Source organism: Carica papaya, chromosome 2 (genome assembly GCF_054855325.1).
Source record: "Carica papaya isolate Zhongbai chromosome 2, ASM5485532v1, whole genome shotgun sequence".
Classification (NCBI taxonomy): domain Eukaryota; kingdom Viridiplantae; phylum Streptophyta; class Magnoliopsida; order Brassicales; family Caricaceae; genus Carica; species Carica papaya.
In genome coordinates this window covers 32283542-32302032 of record NC_142310.1, presented here as the reverse complement: position 1 = coordinate 32302032, position 18491 = coordinate 32283542, and the positions used below count along the sequence as shown (strand labels likewise).

At 35.7% G+C, this 18491-nt stretch overlaps 1 protein-coding gene across 3 annotated transcripts; it reads right to left on the bottom strand.

Moving 5' to 3' along the window:
* Nucleotides 1-1549: 1549 nt before the first annotated feature.
* On the bottom strand, nt 1550-17788 carry LOC110823686 (HEAT/U-box domain-containing protein). 3 transcript variants are annotated; one of them, XM_088214117.1, is made up of 19 exons: nt 17511-17788; nt 17291-17408; nt 16918-16980; nt 13569-13646; nt 12794-12885; nt 12149-12251; nt 11223-11375; nt 10037-10695; nt 9462-9939; nt 8367-8893; nt 7241-7943; nt 6124-6811; nt 4513-5531; nt 3942-4400; nt 3237-3467; nt 2529-2942; nt 2289-2411; nt 1963-2018; nt 1550-1853 (listed from the first exon to the last, which is right to left on the bottom strand). In XM_088214117.1, the coding sequence occupies exons 1-16, from the start codon at nt 17564-17566 to the stop codon at nt 2715-2717; spliced, it is 5655 nt and encodes a 1884-aa protein (XP_088070243.1). In that variant the 5' UTR covers nt 17567-17788; the 3' UTR covers nt 1550-1853; nt 1963-2018; nt 2289-2411; nt 2529-2714. The 3 variants fall into 3 exon arrangements, with proteins under 3 accessions (XP_088070243.1, XP_088070242.1, XP_088070244.1); XM_088214116.1 differs by having other exon boundaries at nt 1550-2018; XM_088214118.1 differs by lacking the exon at nt 1963-2018.
* Nucleotides 17789-18491: the final 703 nt, after the last annotated feature.

Below are 18491 nucleotides of genomic sequence, written 5' to 3'. Positions count from 1 at the left end.
TTTATTCCAACTAATTTTCTACTAAACCAAGTATCCATTAATGAAATTATAAGGAGTTAACAAAACAATATGCTATAATTATATGATTTTTCACTCATTGTCGGACGATATTCTATTACAGACAACCTTATTCCACCAAGTAAGTAATAACTTTATTGGTAACTAGAGTTTAAATACTAAGTTACAAACTATAAAGCTGCAACTTCCAGCAGCATAGTCCAGACAGCTAACTATCAATACTGAGCTCAATTAAGCTAGATTGGAAGTGTTTTAAAATTTAGATTAGACCATTTTTTATGACATTTCTAGTGAATAGTTAGTTGTTAATTATGATTAATTAATTAGATTTGGTAGTTGTTCGTAGCTAGAGAGGCTAAACATATGTTCCCCTATGTATAAAGGTGTATATATAACTGCTATCCAGATGTTGAAATTAGTATCTTCAAAGACAAATCTCTTAATTTAATTATGTTCGTAAATATGGATATGCTTTTGAGAAAGGGATATGAAAACCAATGTACTGCCTCCAATATGTATATCTATGTTACATACACTGATTTTACGTGTACATTTTTAATTATTATTTTATTGATATATCCTATGTTAGCTAGTGGGGAAGAAAGGGAATACATAATAGACTAAATATCTTAAACGATGAGAACTTATAATATATATCGCTAATCATATGGGGTTCAATCTTAATCAATAATTACAGTGGAAAATAATGATTTTTATTTGAAAATTTTTTAAATAGTTTATTTAAAAGTAAACATGCACACAGCATACGAGTATATGCCCTAGTGGGACTTCAGTCCAATAATTGGTGGATATCTTATGATTTTATCATTTAATTTTTATCATACAATTTGATTCAATTAAAAAAAAAAAAAGATTTAAGGTTGATATAATTTATACTATTATTTTCGATTCTATTTTTAACAGATAAATGTAATAAAATATTTATTCTCATTTATTTAATAGTTTCAATTTTAAAGATAAGCAGTTGCCTTATCAAAAATAAATTACGTTCATAAAAGAATTGTCTTACATATTTACAGAAATTATCTGGGAAACAAAACTTTTTATAATTGCCAATGCCTATTATAAATTTTTTTAAAAAATATTCGAAATCTTACCATTCATCTCGGTATAATTCAAAACGTTAAATTTATAATTCAAAGTTGGAGTCTCAATTCAACAATTATGACCTAAACCATATAAAACTATTACAAACTCAGATTTAATATATTATTATTAATCGCGTCAAATTTGTATCAACATGTTTTTTAAATATATATATGTATCTATCAATACATACCTATTATACCAAACAAGTATTATTTTATTATTTCTATTACCTATACTACGAGGTTACGTCAGTGACGAAGTCAGAAGCATCTAAAAAGTCTTACATCAGTTTACAACATTTTGACGCGTGTTATCTGGGCTTCCTAAAACAGTTCTACTTTTAGCTTTCCAGAGATTTCTAAAAGAGGCCCATGTTAAGTGAAAAACCCAAAATACCCTAAACGTTCTCGGAAATTACGGATCAGAGAAAGATCCCAAATGTTTTTTTAAGGCAGTGGTTATAAAATTATATCATCTAATACAATACAAACCATTCAGTATTATATTTGATATTTTCAAATATAATATCAGCTAAACTTGTAACGTTAACTTCATACCAAATTTGTAGTAGAAAAATTAAAAATTTCTACACTAGTTCGATGAAAAATCAAAAATCAAGAATACCTTATATAATGTTCCAATTCGATCAACCCAATCCTTCCACCTCTATGTCAACATATCCAAAATCTATTAGCCTCGACAAGCTTTCGGATCCGTCATCCATCCTGCAAATACTTTAGGTGAATATTGAGCATCAAACAGGTGATAAGGTATTTCAACAAAACAAAACTGAAGTCTTTCTCATTTAATTGGACTGGTTAAATGATCATTTACAAATTTGATACAATAATAACATGGCTCCTCCTCAATGTGTGAGAAACAAGTTCAACCTGGAATTAGAAAAAAAAAAAAAAAAAAAAAGAAAAAGAAAAAGAAAATCAATAGAAACTCCCAACAAAACAGTTCTTTTCTTTTTGGGTTTTCTTTTTTCATTTCAATTATCTGATGGTTCCTAAAAAACAAAAGAATATTATCTTCAAATTAACTCAATCGCCATTAAAAGGATAAAATAGAAAACCTGTGCTAACACAGTATTAGTTGATGTTGGTACATTCATAAAGAGCTGCAAGAGAGGCGCTAAATCAATAATCTAGAATTACCTCCAGCAGACTTCATGGTGCTGCTTTAAAGTAATCATTTTTGTTGTGATATGTAGATAAGTAAGAACTCTCCTTGTGGCAGATGTAACTGGGTTTCCCAAGAAAGCTTCTTAAAGGCAATACCTGATTGGTTGGGGAGGGGAGAGGAAAGAGAACAGTTATCACTAATTCAATCATCTTAACAGTAAAATAATAGAGAGATGTCAAAACAATAGAGAATAATAAAGAGGGAGAACTCACAGCTTTTGATCTCTACATGTATTTTGACCTACATCTCTGAATCAATACCTATTTCTTTCAATATTCAGCTTGCAGTTCTGCTATCTAGATTATGCAGCATATTCATAATCCTTGACTTGTATGTACAAAGGAGTCTGAGTTACAATCATAAATAGAATTCATATAGCTCAAAATTGATGCCTTAGGTCAGAATGGAGACTGGCATAATGGGCATGTTGACTTGTGAGAAGTTGAGAACCACTTATAGAGACAGGCTGAATGGAACTTGTGTTTACATGTCTTGCAAGCAAGGCGAGGAAGGCTGTGATTTGCAGTGTGGATGACACTATAACAGATAGGACACTCCTCCACGCCTTCAAATTCCTTGTCAAAGTTCTGTTTCCAAGTTCGTATAGCTTCAGCCAAAGCTCCATTCTGCATGAAAAGAGCAAAAAAATATCCATTCATTTGAGAGGTCCAGTACTATAGTCATATTTATGGCAATTCATAACAGCTAATATCGATCCTATTTATTTTTTCCCCAATTCTCCTTTACTGAAACAAAACTTGCAGTAAATGCATGTATATAAGTGTTTGCCCGATCAAACTACCAAACACCTAGATGCATGTATATAAACTTTTTCATATGATTGCTGGGTATAAAAAGAAAATAAAGAAAAGAAACGGAATCAAAAAAAAAAAACAAAATGAAAGCAGTATTTCCGTTACCTGATTGCGAACAAACAGCATCATAGACATTAACCACTTCCGCTGCTTGACTTCGCTAATCCCTAGGCTCCTCATGCAATCAACATCAACAGGCCGTAATGGATAAGATACAGGAAGGCGAATAACTAAATCCATTCCCGTATCATCCTTTCTATAGGTAGCAACAACCTCATTCGCCGATTTGCTTACACTGACTGAAAAATTCTCATCAGTGAATTTGGCTTTCTTTATCTGCAACCAAGAAAAAAAATCATCTCGCATATCATAATTTTTAATTAAACTGCTGAGCTGGATCATATTTAACTCTTGTCTTTCCAGATGAAGTCAAGACTCTCACAAACATAAAATAGATACAAACATGGCGCAGGGAAGAGCAAGTTACAGACAAACAGTTAACAGTTAATTGGATGTGAGGATATTCCTGTCGATGACTTTTTAGTGGCAAGTAATATCTAGCCAGCTAGGCCAGGTAAAAGGGCCCAAAAGAATGAAAATTTGTTGATGACTAACGTATGATCTTCCTTAGGCAATAAATACATGTCCTATTAATCAACCATTTCTACAACACATTTGAAAACTTTAGTTGGTCTTTCTAATTACATATGGGGAAGTATTTATGTTGGGGAAAGTACAAAGGCTTTTCAGTTTTCTTCCTGTGTAAGTACTTTGGCTTTAAAATGAGAATACCCCTTTCAAACCACCCACCTGAGAGATTTCATTCTCAATTAGAAGAGGGCTGCACCATGATCTCGTAAAGGCTTCAATCAGAGATGAGTCTGAGCGGTTACGTAAATCGCTAAACCAACCTCGAACAAAAGCAGGCAGAAAACGAAGCATCAAACCATACATTGCTCCAGCAAGTGATGCCATTCTCAGTGGTTCGATTGGGAAAAGTGATTCCACTGAAAACAGCAGAGAACCTGTCGCGATGGCATGTGTTGCTGCAGTTGCAACCTCTGATGCGTGAGAAGGAAGCTCCCCATCTTTCTTCTTCAGGTTATGAACCATGCATAATTCCAAAGGAATATGCTGGAAAAGGCAATCTAATATTACTGAATTTGCCGAATCCTGGATATACTGCACCAATCTCTCCCATTGATGTGATAATGATGGTAACAACGATAAATGAGATAGCAACAGAGACCATGCAAGAAATACATTTACCTGTCAATTAGAAGAGATAAATACATTATGCAACTACTAAATAGTATTTATAAAAATATATTTCCATAGAGACGGTAATAAGAAATGTATATACACTGCATTGAAAACCTACCCTTTTTTGGGCAGTCAAATCCATATCAAGAACCTCAGAAGGCAATTTCTCAATCATGGAAGATATTTCCTCTCTCAAATGGACACTTTCTTCAGAAGACCAGGCAGCATTGCTTGAATCTTGGTCACCACTAGAATCACAATTGGAGCAAGTAGTACCTTCAGCCAAAATAGCAACCTGGGAAACAGGTTCAGTTGACAAAATAACATATGCAGCAAATTGCAATGATGGAACTGGTCTGGAAGAAAATAAGATGGCATACAAAGCGCAAATGGCCCCTTTACTCAGCCCCCAGAATTCAACTGATTTAACTGCCCTATCCCTGGTGATTAGAGATGACTTAACAACACTTAAAGCCACTAACTCCCAGAAAGATGGATGATCGAACCGAGATGATGCTACGATAGATGCAGCCTCATGAGAATAGGACCCAGCAACGGCCTCTGCAATGCCAGTGCAAAAGAATATGCGAAGAATTCCTTCAAAAATCCGATCTTTAATTGATTCCCACCTTTCAGTTCTTGAGGACATCATATCCCCTTCAATCCCCACGAGCCCACAAAACAAAGAAAATGATACAAGGGCATTTTTAGAAATATTCATAAGTGAAGGATCAGAAACCGACAGGATCTGCTTAAATTTCTCATGCATGATATCTGGGTTATCAGAATAAGAGCAATCCGCAATGGCATCATTTATGTTTTCAGTGACCTCCTCCATTACCACCACAGCAGATTGTATCCAACTCCTCAAATGCAAGAATATAAATTCCCAATCTTCGTAACTAAACTCCTGCCAGCAATAAGCAACTGAAATTACCATCAGCTTTGAGAGCAACATCTGCACAAGTGGAAGCTGATTAAAAGTGCCTGGTGCACCAGAACCATGTCTTTGCTTGCGGAATAAATCAAGCAAGAGTGCCCTCTCCTCATGGCTGATGTTTCTCTCTGGGTCTGTCACTTCAACCATTGCTCTTAAAGGATAACAAGATATAACCAACTGAAACCATTCTTGCATATCTATAAGAATAGAAGAAACACTACAGTTACTGCTATTTTTTTAAGAGGACATATTTTACATATATGTATATATGCTTTAAGGCAAATACACCATATTTATGTGAAATAAACTGTCAACAAAACTGGAAAAGAAAATAAGGGTAAGAAAGTGGTGGGTCGAGGCACTTGGAGCTACAAGACAGACTCTGCCCCATAGCTATACATCAAATGATTGGAGATTTGGACTACAGTCTTTTCTACACTGTCAATGATGACAGATACACAACCAAGGAAAGAGACATCGATTAGCATAACTAGGAAGATAACAGGTTAATCAACCACAAGTACTTAGTAGATGGTCTGATACATTAGAGTCATTACAATCTCCCTCAAGTGGATTGTTAACCACAGATTTATTCCAGTAGTCAAATGTGGGGCTGCATGACTCTTACCCATAAAAAAATGACGCAGACTGTTAATTTTTTCAATACAAACTATGTATCAGAGTCTCACTCAGTCGCTTGTAGTCCTAAGACTTCTCAAATAATGACACACATAATCATATCTTGCTGTAAATGCTAAAAATTAGAGATTCGAAATTTATCGAAGTTACCTTCCCCAGCTTGCCAGGCAACTAAAGGTGGGAATGTGAGAGTTCTCTCAAGCCAGCCTTTTATGTTATCCTGCACCTTCTGCTGAGCGTCTTCACTGTATTCACCTGATTCAGTACTTCTCCGACATAAAGGTCGTATAAGAATACTCATGGTGTGAGGGATAATTCTCAAACAGTTCATGCTTATATCTTCACCTATGAACAACTTATGTACCAGCAATTCAAAGACATCCATAGCTTCTTCTGTTGCCCATATATTCTCTTTAAACAAGGTAAAAAGAAAAGATACAAGTGCTCTCAGGAAAGGTTCCTCAATATTATCCAACTCATCACCTAAAGCAGGCCACATATCAAATAAACTCTGAGAAATCTTTTCTCCATGGACAAGAGCGCCATCAAGTAGAACGTTGAAAATGGAATTCAGCAAACTTTCCTGTGATGAGTAATTTTCACTCTTGGCATATTCACTCATTAAAGGTAAGAAAGAAGTTCGAGCAGTCCCTCCTGGCCACTTCCATGTGCATAATATTTCAGCAGCAAGCCAAGCCCGAGAACAAACTTTATTGTTCATTGTCTCCTTCAGAGGAGATGAAGGAATGCACTCAGCATAACCAGCTATAACTCTACCAAACCCAAGTTTCAGGATAAGCTTGTCGATTAAAGAAACAAATTTGTTGCTAGCACATACCTGCACACAGTATATATTTTGAAAATCTGAATATTATCTGGCTGTTAGATATTAGAGGCTCAAATTATATGAATTCAGCATAAAATCACATAGGTTCACCATTTTCTATCTTCTCTTGAGTATTAATGGTGTTCTGACCTGGAGCTGCCATATATTCTCCTCACAAACTTATTAAAAATATTAAGTCACTCACTTTTATTATTTGAACCTTACACCACATTACTTGATTTTTCAATTTATCTTTATTTTGCTTTACATATTTTTACAATTTTATATTCAATTATCTCATAGGATTTGTTCTTATATTTAATAACCTATTTTAAATTTTTACATTATACACAAAAAAAAAAAAACAGAATGCAAAAGTATTAAGAGGAGATTATGGGATTGAGGAAAAGGCTACACACAATTTAGAACGGGCATACTTACAGTTGATTTCGTTGAGATGCTGGGGCCAATCCACAAAGGCCATGCATCCTGCGTACTCAAAAGCAGGTCCAATAGATGTTGTTCTTCATTATGGTCAAGACAGAGGCATTCAAGTACTTCAAGTATCCTTAAGCAGCAAAAAGATGCAATCGCATCAGGTCTCAGTTTATCCTCATTTAAGATGGCAGACCTGATAAATAAGATCAAGATACTCGCCAATCTTTTCCTAACATCAATGCTTATGCACTTCCAGAATTTATTACCTAGCTTAGAACGGAATGCATGGATCCTGTCACAAATATCAAACCTGGCCTTAATTTTTTCCTTTGAACCACTGTCTAGCATATCATCTGTGGCTTTTGCCATGCTACCCTCCCAGTCAATAATGAACACTGCAGCTGAAATACTTGAAAGGAGCTCACTGTCCTTACCCAGCGTCTTTAAACAGAAGATGCTACCATCAATTACTTCCACTGAAGATTGAGCCATCTGGATAACATCTGCAAGATTTCTTACTTTTAATTCTGGCCCCAAATCATCTGCCTGAAGAGTAAAGAAGGCACCTACATCCTTAACTGAGTTGAAAGATGATGCCAGAATAAAATACAGTAACTTTTTGAAAACCTCCTCAAGGATCAGAATCAACGAGTTTCTGGACACAAAAGAAGTTTGATCGCCTTCATTTGAGCCACCAAGAACAGCACTGCAAATATCGGACAGAAAAAGTTGCAATATGAAATAAACAATAAAGGCAGCTCAGACAAACAATTTTATGCTGTTAAATAATTGTCCCTATATACCCACAGGGATCGTTCAAGAGAATGCATTCAATCAATACTCATAAGTTCTTTTAAAATAAGCATAGTGCCGTAAGCTATGGGATGCAACATTCTACCGTATGGATACACATTATCTAGACAACGAAAGAATTTCTTTTTTTGAGAAGGGAGAAGGAAAGAAAAATTTTCCATGAAAATATTCTCAAGTATGCTAATGAACAGTATTTAATTCAAATTATACCCAGGAGTCACAATGTTTGCTCCTGTGCATTGTGCATTATGTTTCTTCATGTGTTCAAATTATACACTACTGAAGTTATTTGTGTTGACAGTTCCCATTCACATACCATATAAACCGAATATCAGAAGTTCTGAAAGGAAGAGAGGATCTTGCAACAGTGACAGCAGATGATTCTAGCAGTTCATGATGCCAGTCATCAGGATGAGAGCCTAGCCGATGAGTGGAGTCTTCTCGTCCCTTTCTTTTCATAATTTCTTCTCTTGTTTTCTCCAATAGCATAGCTAAAACATCTAATTGAGAGTCCACAGATCCAGACCTGGTTGTCTTATGTTCTAAATTAGTTGCATAGGAGATAATAGCAGACCACTGGTCAGGGAAACAATCATCATCAAGCAATGCAAGCAGAAGATCTAATCGAGCATCGGTGGAATAGTTATATCCATTCAAACACCAAGGAACAAAAACTTCCTTGAAAACTTGAAGAAAACATTGAGAATCAAATTCTCCGTTTTTATCATCGGAAAGAAGGTTAAGAGGACGTCCATTGTTGTTGCTAAAAATTTCTTGAATTATCTTTCTTGGTCCAAATATTGAAGCTGAAACTGATAAAAGCTTCAAACCATCTACCGAGTCCTGATGTGGAAAAGATAGAGCTCCTGAGTAACTATATAAATTATAGTGAATGCAAGAAACACATACATAATGTCAGAAAATAGAGATCAGGCATTCCCATGATTATACAGACTCTGAAATTTTCATTTTGTTAATAAGAAAACATATTTCCAATTTTCCCAACCAGTCAGCTATAGCTGTTTGGTGCTTCCCAACCTCTCTAAGAAGCAGTGGGTTCAAGTGCCCAGGACTTTGTGCCATTAGCAATGGGCTTGAAGAGAACTAATGGGTAGCCAATCATGTACTTTATGGCTACCTACTAATAAAAAATAAATAATAAGCAAAGTAAAACCGGAAGTTCCCTGATCAGAAATATCGAGGCAATACCAACAAGGCCCGGTTTTGGTGCACATTGCATACTGAAGAACTAATAAATTTGGGGCACAAAATACCAAAGTGAATATGCACATGATATTTATATGCTAGCATAGATGACAAATGCGAGAGAAGAGCATAATAAAACTAAAAAAGTCACAAGTCCAAGCCATATCTTGAGGAACTATGTTGAGTGCAAAGAACAGTAACTTACAGCTGATTTTGTCATTGGGAAAGCTTTAGCCAGCATTGGTCCCACAAAATTAACCAAGGGCCAAGCTTCACCTTTCTGAATTAAATGTTTTTCAAGTAAAAACAGAAAATCGATGACACACAAAACATTCTGAGAAGGTCCTTCTGTCTTCTCATTCTGCTGAAATAGAACCAGGCAGCTCTCCTCAAAAGATGCATAGAAAGATGAGAGCAGATCCTGTTTAAACAAGTAAATATCTGAAACAATTGCAATTATGCATCTGCCCAACTCTTGTAGATAACTCATAGGATATTTGATGTTCAGTGTTTCTACAGTCTTACGAGAAGATAAACAACTGTCCCTGGACATTGAAGAGAATTCACTATCCTGATCTTTTGAGTTGACAGGAAGCAGGTAGTCTTTGCATAGAAGTTTTACAAGGATTTCATCAACAAGGCTGACTTGAAAATGGAAAATGGAATCAGAACCTTCAGAATACCTAGTATCATATAGAAGACCAATTAGAATTATGCAAAGAAAATTGCAGCTTAGATGGTGCAGAGTATTTCGCTAGTTGAACATCAATGAACTCACACCTTGATGCATTATGTAAGCCCCATATAAGACACTCTTTAAATGCACGAAAAAATGCTAGTCGATCTGCATTGGAGGATTGAGATGGATTTCTTCCAGCCCAAAGGTTACTGAAAAAATCAAGGAAAAACTTTTCCCCCACAACGACTTTTGGAGGCACAATCTCCAAGAATAGAACCAATGCAGGATAAGAAACCTGCTGAGATCCAAAGCACCCATTCCTAAGAAAATTCCAGAACCGATTTAATACAGGTTCCTTAACATTTAGCGAAGTCCAACTTTCTGGGAATCTCCTAGAAAATAGCAATATGACCTCCCACATTGAAGAATGGCAAGCGGGATTTCTTTCCTGGAAAGCACCAAGTATAGCTGGGGCAAGAATTTTAACTTTTCCTTCATTAAAAGCTTGTGGTATGTTTTTAATGAAACTCCTTAATACTGAATATGTTGCGGCACGAACATTGGGGCTTTGAGACTTCAAGAAGTCTAGAAATATTTTATGATTAGCTAACAATTTTTCAGCAAAAGATACTGCAATTTCTCTAGCCTTGGATACACGTTTCGGTTCAGCAGTTACATTTTCAAAACCAGGTCTCTCTGACTCTGTGCAGACCAAGACGTCCAGAAGGTTAGCCAATGCCAGCAAAGATGATGATATCACCTGCAGACCAAACAAACAGGGGACAAATTCAATAGAAAAGATGATGACACCAGATATCACATAAATACAAGCAAGTAGCAAAATCAGAGATGTAAGAAAAAAACACAACTATTAATAAATACAAAAACAAGGCTCTATTTGCATTTTCTTAGCAGAAACGTCACTTCTATAAACAGTCACCAAGGAATGCCATCCATATGTGAAAGTATTCCCAAGAGGTGTTGTTTATACTATGTTGCTTCATCCTCCAAACACCATCCACAGGTCCCCAACTAACTCCTACCTTGAAAAAGATAATCCTAACTGATAATTCGTCCATCAAAGAGAACTCGAAGTCATGTGAGTGTTTCCAAAATAAAAGTAAAGAGAAACTCCATCTTTGTCCTTGTATTGTAATTGAAGTACAAGTCATTGCAAGACATAAAAAGAACACAAAAGTAAGAGAAACTCCATTTTGATTGATAAACCAGAATAAAAAGAAGAGCATAACATCAAATCCATAGTTGTAAAAGAGGCCTGATTGATACCTGCTGGTGCATCTCTTCCAATTCATCCATAGCAACTGCTTTATCGGATAGGTCTTGTGGTGTGAGCTTTAGATTTTCTTCAAGGTAAGCAAATATATCGGCTGTGCATAAAATTAAAGCTTCTAGTCTCTTTTCCTGTGCAGGAAAGGCAACCTGTTGCTCACAACCAAACAGCAAAATAGGAAAAAATCAACAAAAAGCCACAGCAAGTAAACAATTTGAATTTGGTAACTAAACTCTCTAGCAAGTCATAAAGGTGTTGAAACAATTAATAATATTCACAAAGAGATACATGTTGGCCAACCCCTCACGTAGTGTGCATAGGTTGCACAAGTCAAGTTCTTTGAAATCATAGCTCAGGCTATATTGAAGTTGTGTCCAATATGTTATACAATAGTGAGGCTAACAAGCCTAAATCACATTACTCCCCAGTGATTATAGTTACGCACCAGACTTGTTTCCAATCAATTATTTTGGGAGACTACTTAAGGTTGCTTTCAGACTTTGATAGAGACCCAGAACCTCACATAATGGCAGGTTTACATTTTCCGTGTTTACGCATTTTATTATGTTCAAGCTGCACAAAGGGACTCAAATATAACTTCATGGCTTTTACATGTTCTCCCACTAGTCTGTCATCATAGGGAAGTAGTCGAGACTCGTATCACAAGATTAGGTCCTAAAGACCCAGAACCTCACAAGATTACGTCCCACTAGTCTGTCGTCGTGTTTAGAGATCCAGAACCTCACATAATGGCAGGTTTAGGCATTTTATTATGTTCAAGCTGCACAAAGTGACTCAAATATAACTTCATGGCTTTTACATGTTCTCCCACTAGTCTGTCATCATAGGGAAGTAGCTGAGAATCATATCACAAGATTATGTACTAAAGAAAATTGCAGCTTGCCAAAAAAGAGGCGGAAACCTGTAATGATCTTTTTGCAGCTTGAGCAACTTCAGAATTTGAATCAAATTGAGAAAGCCACCACGGTCCCATAAAAGACTTCAGATGTGGAGCTAAATCTCTCCTGGACAACATACAAATTTGTGATTTTCCTTAATACAACTTCAGTAACATTTTTTCGAGTACAAGTGAAAGATGGCATGATCCAACATGCAAGCAACAATTTAACAAATTATTGGACTCCAAAGGAAGAAAAATTATTTTGGACAAGAGATCCACAGTCAGAAAGGGCTACAAACATAAAACCATAATGGTAACTAGACATGAGAGTCTCACTCAAGTACATCATAAAATCCTGTTTGCAAACAAAAAGAAAACAATCATGCTGCTCAGGTTAGACAAGAGGGTTCTTTTTCCCATAGTGCAAGATACACAGAAGAAATATTCTCTATTTCTCTTATACTCCATTTTTTATTTCCTTCTTACACATACAAAAAACAAAATTAAGTTGGGTTTTTTATATCATAGTTTGATCAAACGACAATAACTAAAAGTAATGATAATTGTCATTAAATTACTCAGCTTCCGGCTAGCAGGTATCATTACAAGAAGAAACATAAAAGCAAATGCAAGGTTTATCAGTACAAAGAGGCTCAAAGTTCAAACCCGATAGCAAGAACAAGATTAGCCATGGTGTCATGAGTTGCTCGCCGAACCTCTCTATTGTAGTCCAGCAACAGCCTCTTGTATTCAAATGCCTGCAAAAAAGAGAGAAAAAAAATCAATTTTTTTTTTTGAAGCAAGGAAAGTCAAAATTAAAGAGAACAAAAGAAAAGCACCAGAGATAGCTACAAAGAAAAAAAGAAATTAAGTTTAAGTACAGTCCTTTCCATCAATCAACATCTCCCAACTTCAACTGGGAGTGAGATATTAATATATCCTCATCAGAGCAAACAATCCAAACCTTTACTGAGTTCTTCTGTGGGTTTGTCATATTTTACTCCTAATTGGGCTGGATTGCTATTAATCTGCCATTGCAGGGTCTGATGTACACAGATATTCTTTTTTCATCCTTTTCTACTTTCAGAAGTAAATGGAGGCAGACAAGTTAACAGGCTCAGAGTGAATAGAGACAAACATAAACAAATGTATGATAAAATTTACTTAATAAGACAGCAGGAACTAAATTAATAAATTAATTTAACCACTAAATAAAAATGAAACTATAACTATAAATGAATTAAACAATCATTAGAAGTATCAATAAATGGAAACTGAAAATAGCTGAAAGGCTGATATAATCCTAATTCAATAAGCGGAAATTGAAAATATGATGTATTAACCTTTATAAAGGCATCTCAAGCTGTACTCATCAAGTGGAGACTATAACCTCTCAAAAACTAATATCTATAGTCAAAGAAAAAAGAGATGAGAGCTATACCCATTGGGGGATGGTTGCTATCAATTCTTTTCCAGACCTTTGCTTTAGCAGGACTGACAGAGATGCAAGAGCTTTAAGCTGTTGAAAGAAAAATTATTTTATCATTAAGAATCAAATGCAAACATGGAAAAGAATCAGACATGATAGCAGTAGCAGAGTATAAGATACCAACTCATGACCAATGGAAACACTTAGCAAAAGAATTGTGCTTTTCATGCAGGCCGTGTTTAGTCAAAGATCAATTCCAACTGATTTAACTAAGAAACAAAGACCTAAACTAAGCCACTATACCAATTGGGTAATAAACCAATTGGGTAATAACTTAAGGAAATTGAAGAGAAGCATACTATGGTAATGATTGAAGCAATGAAGAAACAAGTCCGATAGAAAAAGGAATCAGAAACAAACAAGTCATAAGGCTTATCTGGTCAACAACACAATGGTTTAGTGCTTAAAATTATTGTTTTCTTTATTTCAAACAAAAAAAAAAGTCATAAGGCTTATCTGACTCACATTGGAGACGAATACTGAAATTTAAAGTAATTACTTAAGAGAAAAAGAGGAAGAAATCAAACTACTTTTTTTGAAGTATATCAAACTACTGAATGACAAACGCAAAATCCAATAACTCATATGTCTTAACATAATTTTTTGATGTAGCTTATCTTGGGGTTGTGGATGGTGACTTTAAGATGATGGTGTTTCTTTCTGAAAGGACTAGCAGGGGTCTCTCAAGGTCTAGTAACAGAGAGTTTAGAGGGGTAGTGGAAAAGTTAAAGCTCTTCAATCTTCCCCTCGTGGGAAACCAACATACATGGTCCAACTAAAGAGAGGATGCTTGCTTATCCACATTGACTATCTATTCATGTCTAATCCCCTTACATTTATGGGGGAAAAAAGGCTAGGACTAGCTGGGTTTGTGGAGATCAGAGGCTGGTGGAGATGAGATAAGGAGAGCTCCAATTTCAATGGTACTGGATGTGCAGTGAGGAAGGAGTTGAGTAGGGAGATTAACGTTTTAGATAAAGGGAGAGAGAGAGCACACAATAAAGAAAAGGAGAGAGAGAGAGAGAGAATTTGCTGATGGTTGGGAAAGAGAAAGACACCAATTGGCTGACATGGAATTTTTTTTTCAAAATAAAAGTGTAAAATGTGATACTAATATGACCACCAAAGGGGTGCCAACCCATGTACAAAAGTAACCAATTAGCTAAAGTGGAATTGGCTACTCAATGCCTATGGAGGAAGTGGGTTGACGTAGAGATCTGAGGTTGTTGTGGATTAGAGGAAGTGATCACGATACTAAATTCTTCCAGGATGGCTAACTTTCATCACATAAGAACTTTTATATCCAATATCAATGTTGATGAGCTAGATAGATATGATACAGATTAGTTTGAGAGTAGTTTGTCTAAAGGAAAGATAATGGCTGTGTTGAAGATGTGTAATAGGGACAAAGCTCCTGGCCCTAACAGATTTTCTAGGGCTTTTTACAAAGAAGTTGCAATGTAATTTTAGGGGTGAAATTCAAAGCTTGTTTAAGGAGTTTCATGAGGCTAGCAAATATAATGATTCTCTGAACTCAACATTTTTGGTTTGATTCACAAGGTGGAGAATGCATGAGTAATAAAGATTACTAACCAATTAGTTTGGTAAGCAGCATTTACAAGCTCCTAGACAAAATTTCTCTTTAGAGTTGGTGGGGTGATCAGCAAGGTAGTAGATGAAGCCCAGTATGCCTTCATGCAATATCATCAAATTTTGGATGTTGCATTAATTGTCGTGAGGTAGTTGATGTGCAAGTTGGATATTGAAAGAGCTAATCCCATGGTCTTCTTGAGTTACCTTTTAGGAGGATGAGCTTTGGATTCAGGTCCCTCTTCATTCTCTACAGGGTTCAAACCTTTCTTTAACATAGGTGACAATGAGTGGGGCAGAGATGAGAAATATTGAAGACGAGAATAAGAGGCAAGCTTGCTTTTCAACTTTATCATTTTGATAGAGGGAGATAGAAAAAATGGACAAAACAGACTAGCATTTCCAAGTTGAAAATGGGTTCCTTTCGCATCTTGCATTTCTCATCAAACAAAAGGAACAGTAAGAGCTTGCATACGTGCCTAACCCATCCCCTTCCTTCGTCGAGTTGTGTACTATAAGTGATCTAAACCTACTACATGGAGGAAACAGATTAGGAGGTAGACGTCTACACGCTCTTTTATTATTTTGATTATTGGGGTCCATCACAATACTTTCAATCATCAAGAGGCCTCTAACAAGTGCATCCTCTTTTTCCCTTTTCTTTGTTCTGATTTTTTTTTTTTTTTTGAGATAAATCCTTTTTCTTTGCTCTGATGATGGAGGCTTTGAACAGAATGTTACCAAAGGGAAGAGAGCCTAATTGAATTAACCTTTTCATTGTTGGAGAGGAGGGAAGGACTAACAAATTTACATAACTTCTTTGCACCAATTACTCCTTTCTTAGCAACCAGACAAGAGCTAATTGCTAACGTCTCTTGGCGTGTTTTGAAGAAATTTTGGGTCTACTAAATTTGGAGGAAACAGGGAAAGAGTTGATGTTGAGGTCAATCAAGTGGTTCTTAGGTATAAAGCCAGAATTCTTCCTTCCTATAAAATATGGATTTGCCTCTAGGAGCAAAATTTGAAGATTGCACATATGGCACTAGGTAACAGTAAAGATGTGGCTCGTGAAAGAAAGGATTTCTTTACGAAGGTGGCTAGACTCAACCTCATCAAAAGGACTATGGCTAATCTTCCAGTTTATTTCTTATCGTTGTTCCTAATCCTTTCTAAGGTGGAGAAACAATTAGAAACTCTACAATGTAGGTTCCTTAGGGCAACTCAGAGGACAAGAAATTTACTATTCTCAAGGTTGCTTCGAGTTTCTTTGCTCGAATTTTGGGCTTAGTTAGGCATTCATGTCTTTAAATCTAAGAAAAAACTCCTCACTCTCATTTCTAAGTCTATTTGTTGGTTATTGTAAAGAAATGAACAAGTAGAGTTTTTGAGAGCACTTGCTTACAAGATTAGAGATACTGGTTCCACAACTTAAATAGTTTTTATACAGAGCATCCTATGCTTGATGACATGGAGTTAGAAAACCTTTGGGCTTTGTAGACTTTCTGGTCTCTGATCTTTTGTGATTATTGGTTGTGGACGACACCTTTTGGTGCCTTTTAATGATACTTTCCTTTTATCTTAGGGAAATAATTACATCGGCTAAGAATTAGCAGGGGTCAGGATAAAGCAGCGAGAAAAATTAGTGCGGTGGAAAATCTGCGGGGAAAAAGAGCTCATCAATAATCAGAAAATAGTCAGGAAAAACTATTACCTTCGTGGTAGGATCTTTCCTTGCTAGCCTTTTCAAGTGCTGCACCACTTCTCCGTCTATATCCTGAACGTGGAAAAAAAAAACGAGGGAAAGAGAAAAAAAAATTGAAAACTACCTAATAATTATATATAAACAGGAAAATGCAAGGCTCTCTTCATATCTCTAAGCAAAAATTGTATGAAACTATTTAAGTTAAATTTAACAAATTCACCATATGGATCAATCGCCAAAGAGCAAAGCTTTAGCTCTTAAGAGCTACTACTCAATGTACAAGTAACACAATTTTTCACCAGAATCCAGAAAAACAAATTGTGTATATCAGCCCAAAAAAAATTAAGCTAATAATAAATATCATTCCACAAAGAAAAATTACCAGAAACAAAGTGGTATCTTCTCTGGAAATTGAAGAATCGAGCCGAGAGCTGCCGACGTAGCCGCCAAATCCTACGGCGGCTGCAGCGGAACCAGACGGCAATAAAGAAGCAGCGAGACTGTACCCGAAAAGAACTGATTAATAACATGATAAATTTAAAATCTGAAAGCAAATTCAGACCTTCTTGTAAAATAAATTTTAAAAAATAAATAACTAAAACCTGCTGCTAGATGGACGTGCCTTGCTCCTAGCTCCTTCTCCTTTCTGCCTCCCCATCCCCTCGTTCTCCCCTCGGCGAAACGTTACCGTTTGTAGATGTCTATTTTCTGTAAGCTCACAGTGGCGGAGAGAAATGAACGGAGATTCGCAGATGAGGGAATTTACAAAGAGACCTCCCTCGGTTTGAACTCTTTGAGTTTAAAGGGCTCCGCTGCGCTCCAAGGCGGTGTTGACCGCACGAGGGCCTCAGAAGACGACTGGGATTTTTGCAATCCACTGCGGGCGACAGCAGGTTTGAGAAATAGGAAACCAATATCAACTCGCCGCGCCATGAAATAATTAGGGGTAAATATGTCAATTTCCATGAGCGATAACCTGCCGGTACGACGACGTTGCGAATGACGGACCTGGGATTAAATCGTAAGCTGTGGGAAGTTACAATTTCGACGCAATTATCCCTTGATTTACACATATATATTTAATTTAATATTGTTATTTTCAGACACCTTAATTTTGGGCGAAATGATCTTTATCCAACTTCACAAGTTGGAGTTTAAAAATTTACATAAATGGCTCAAATAATATTTTTTATTAAAAAATTAAAATCGAAAAACTAAGTAACAAAATACAAAACTAAAAAGAAATTCAGACCGTTTGAGAAAGTTTGTACAATAAAAGTAATTATTTTGAGGTTTAAAAACTAATCTAACTATGTATTAAAATTTTTACAATTTAAATTGTTCATGTGTTTAAATTAATTAAGAGTTATATCATAAATAAAATTATTTTAAAAAATTATATACATTAAATCTAAAATAGTTAAAATTATATACTATCAAATTGTACTTCATCTAAATTTTATTTATTTGAAAAATATTTACCAAAAGTTGCATAATTTAATCATGTTAAAACTCACAGACAAGATAGTTTGAGGCTCTCACCTTTTCCACATTGCCAGGGTAAATTTATTTTTTACTCCATA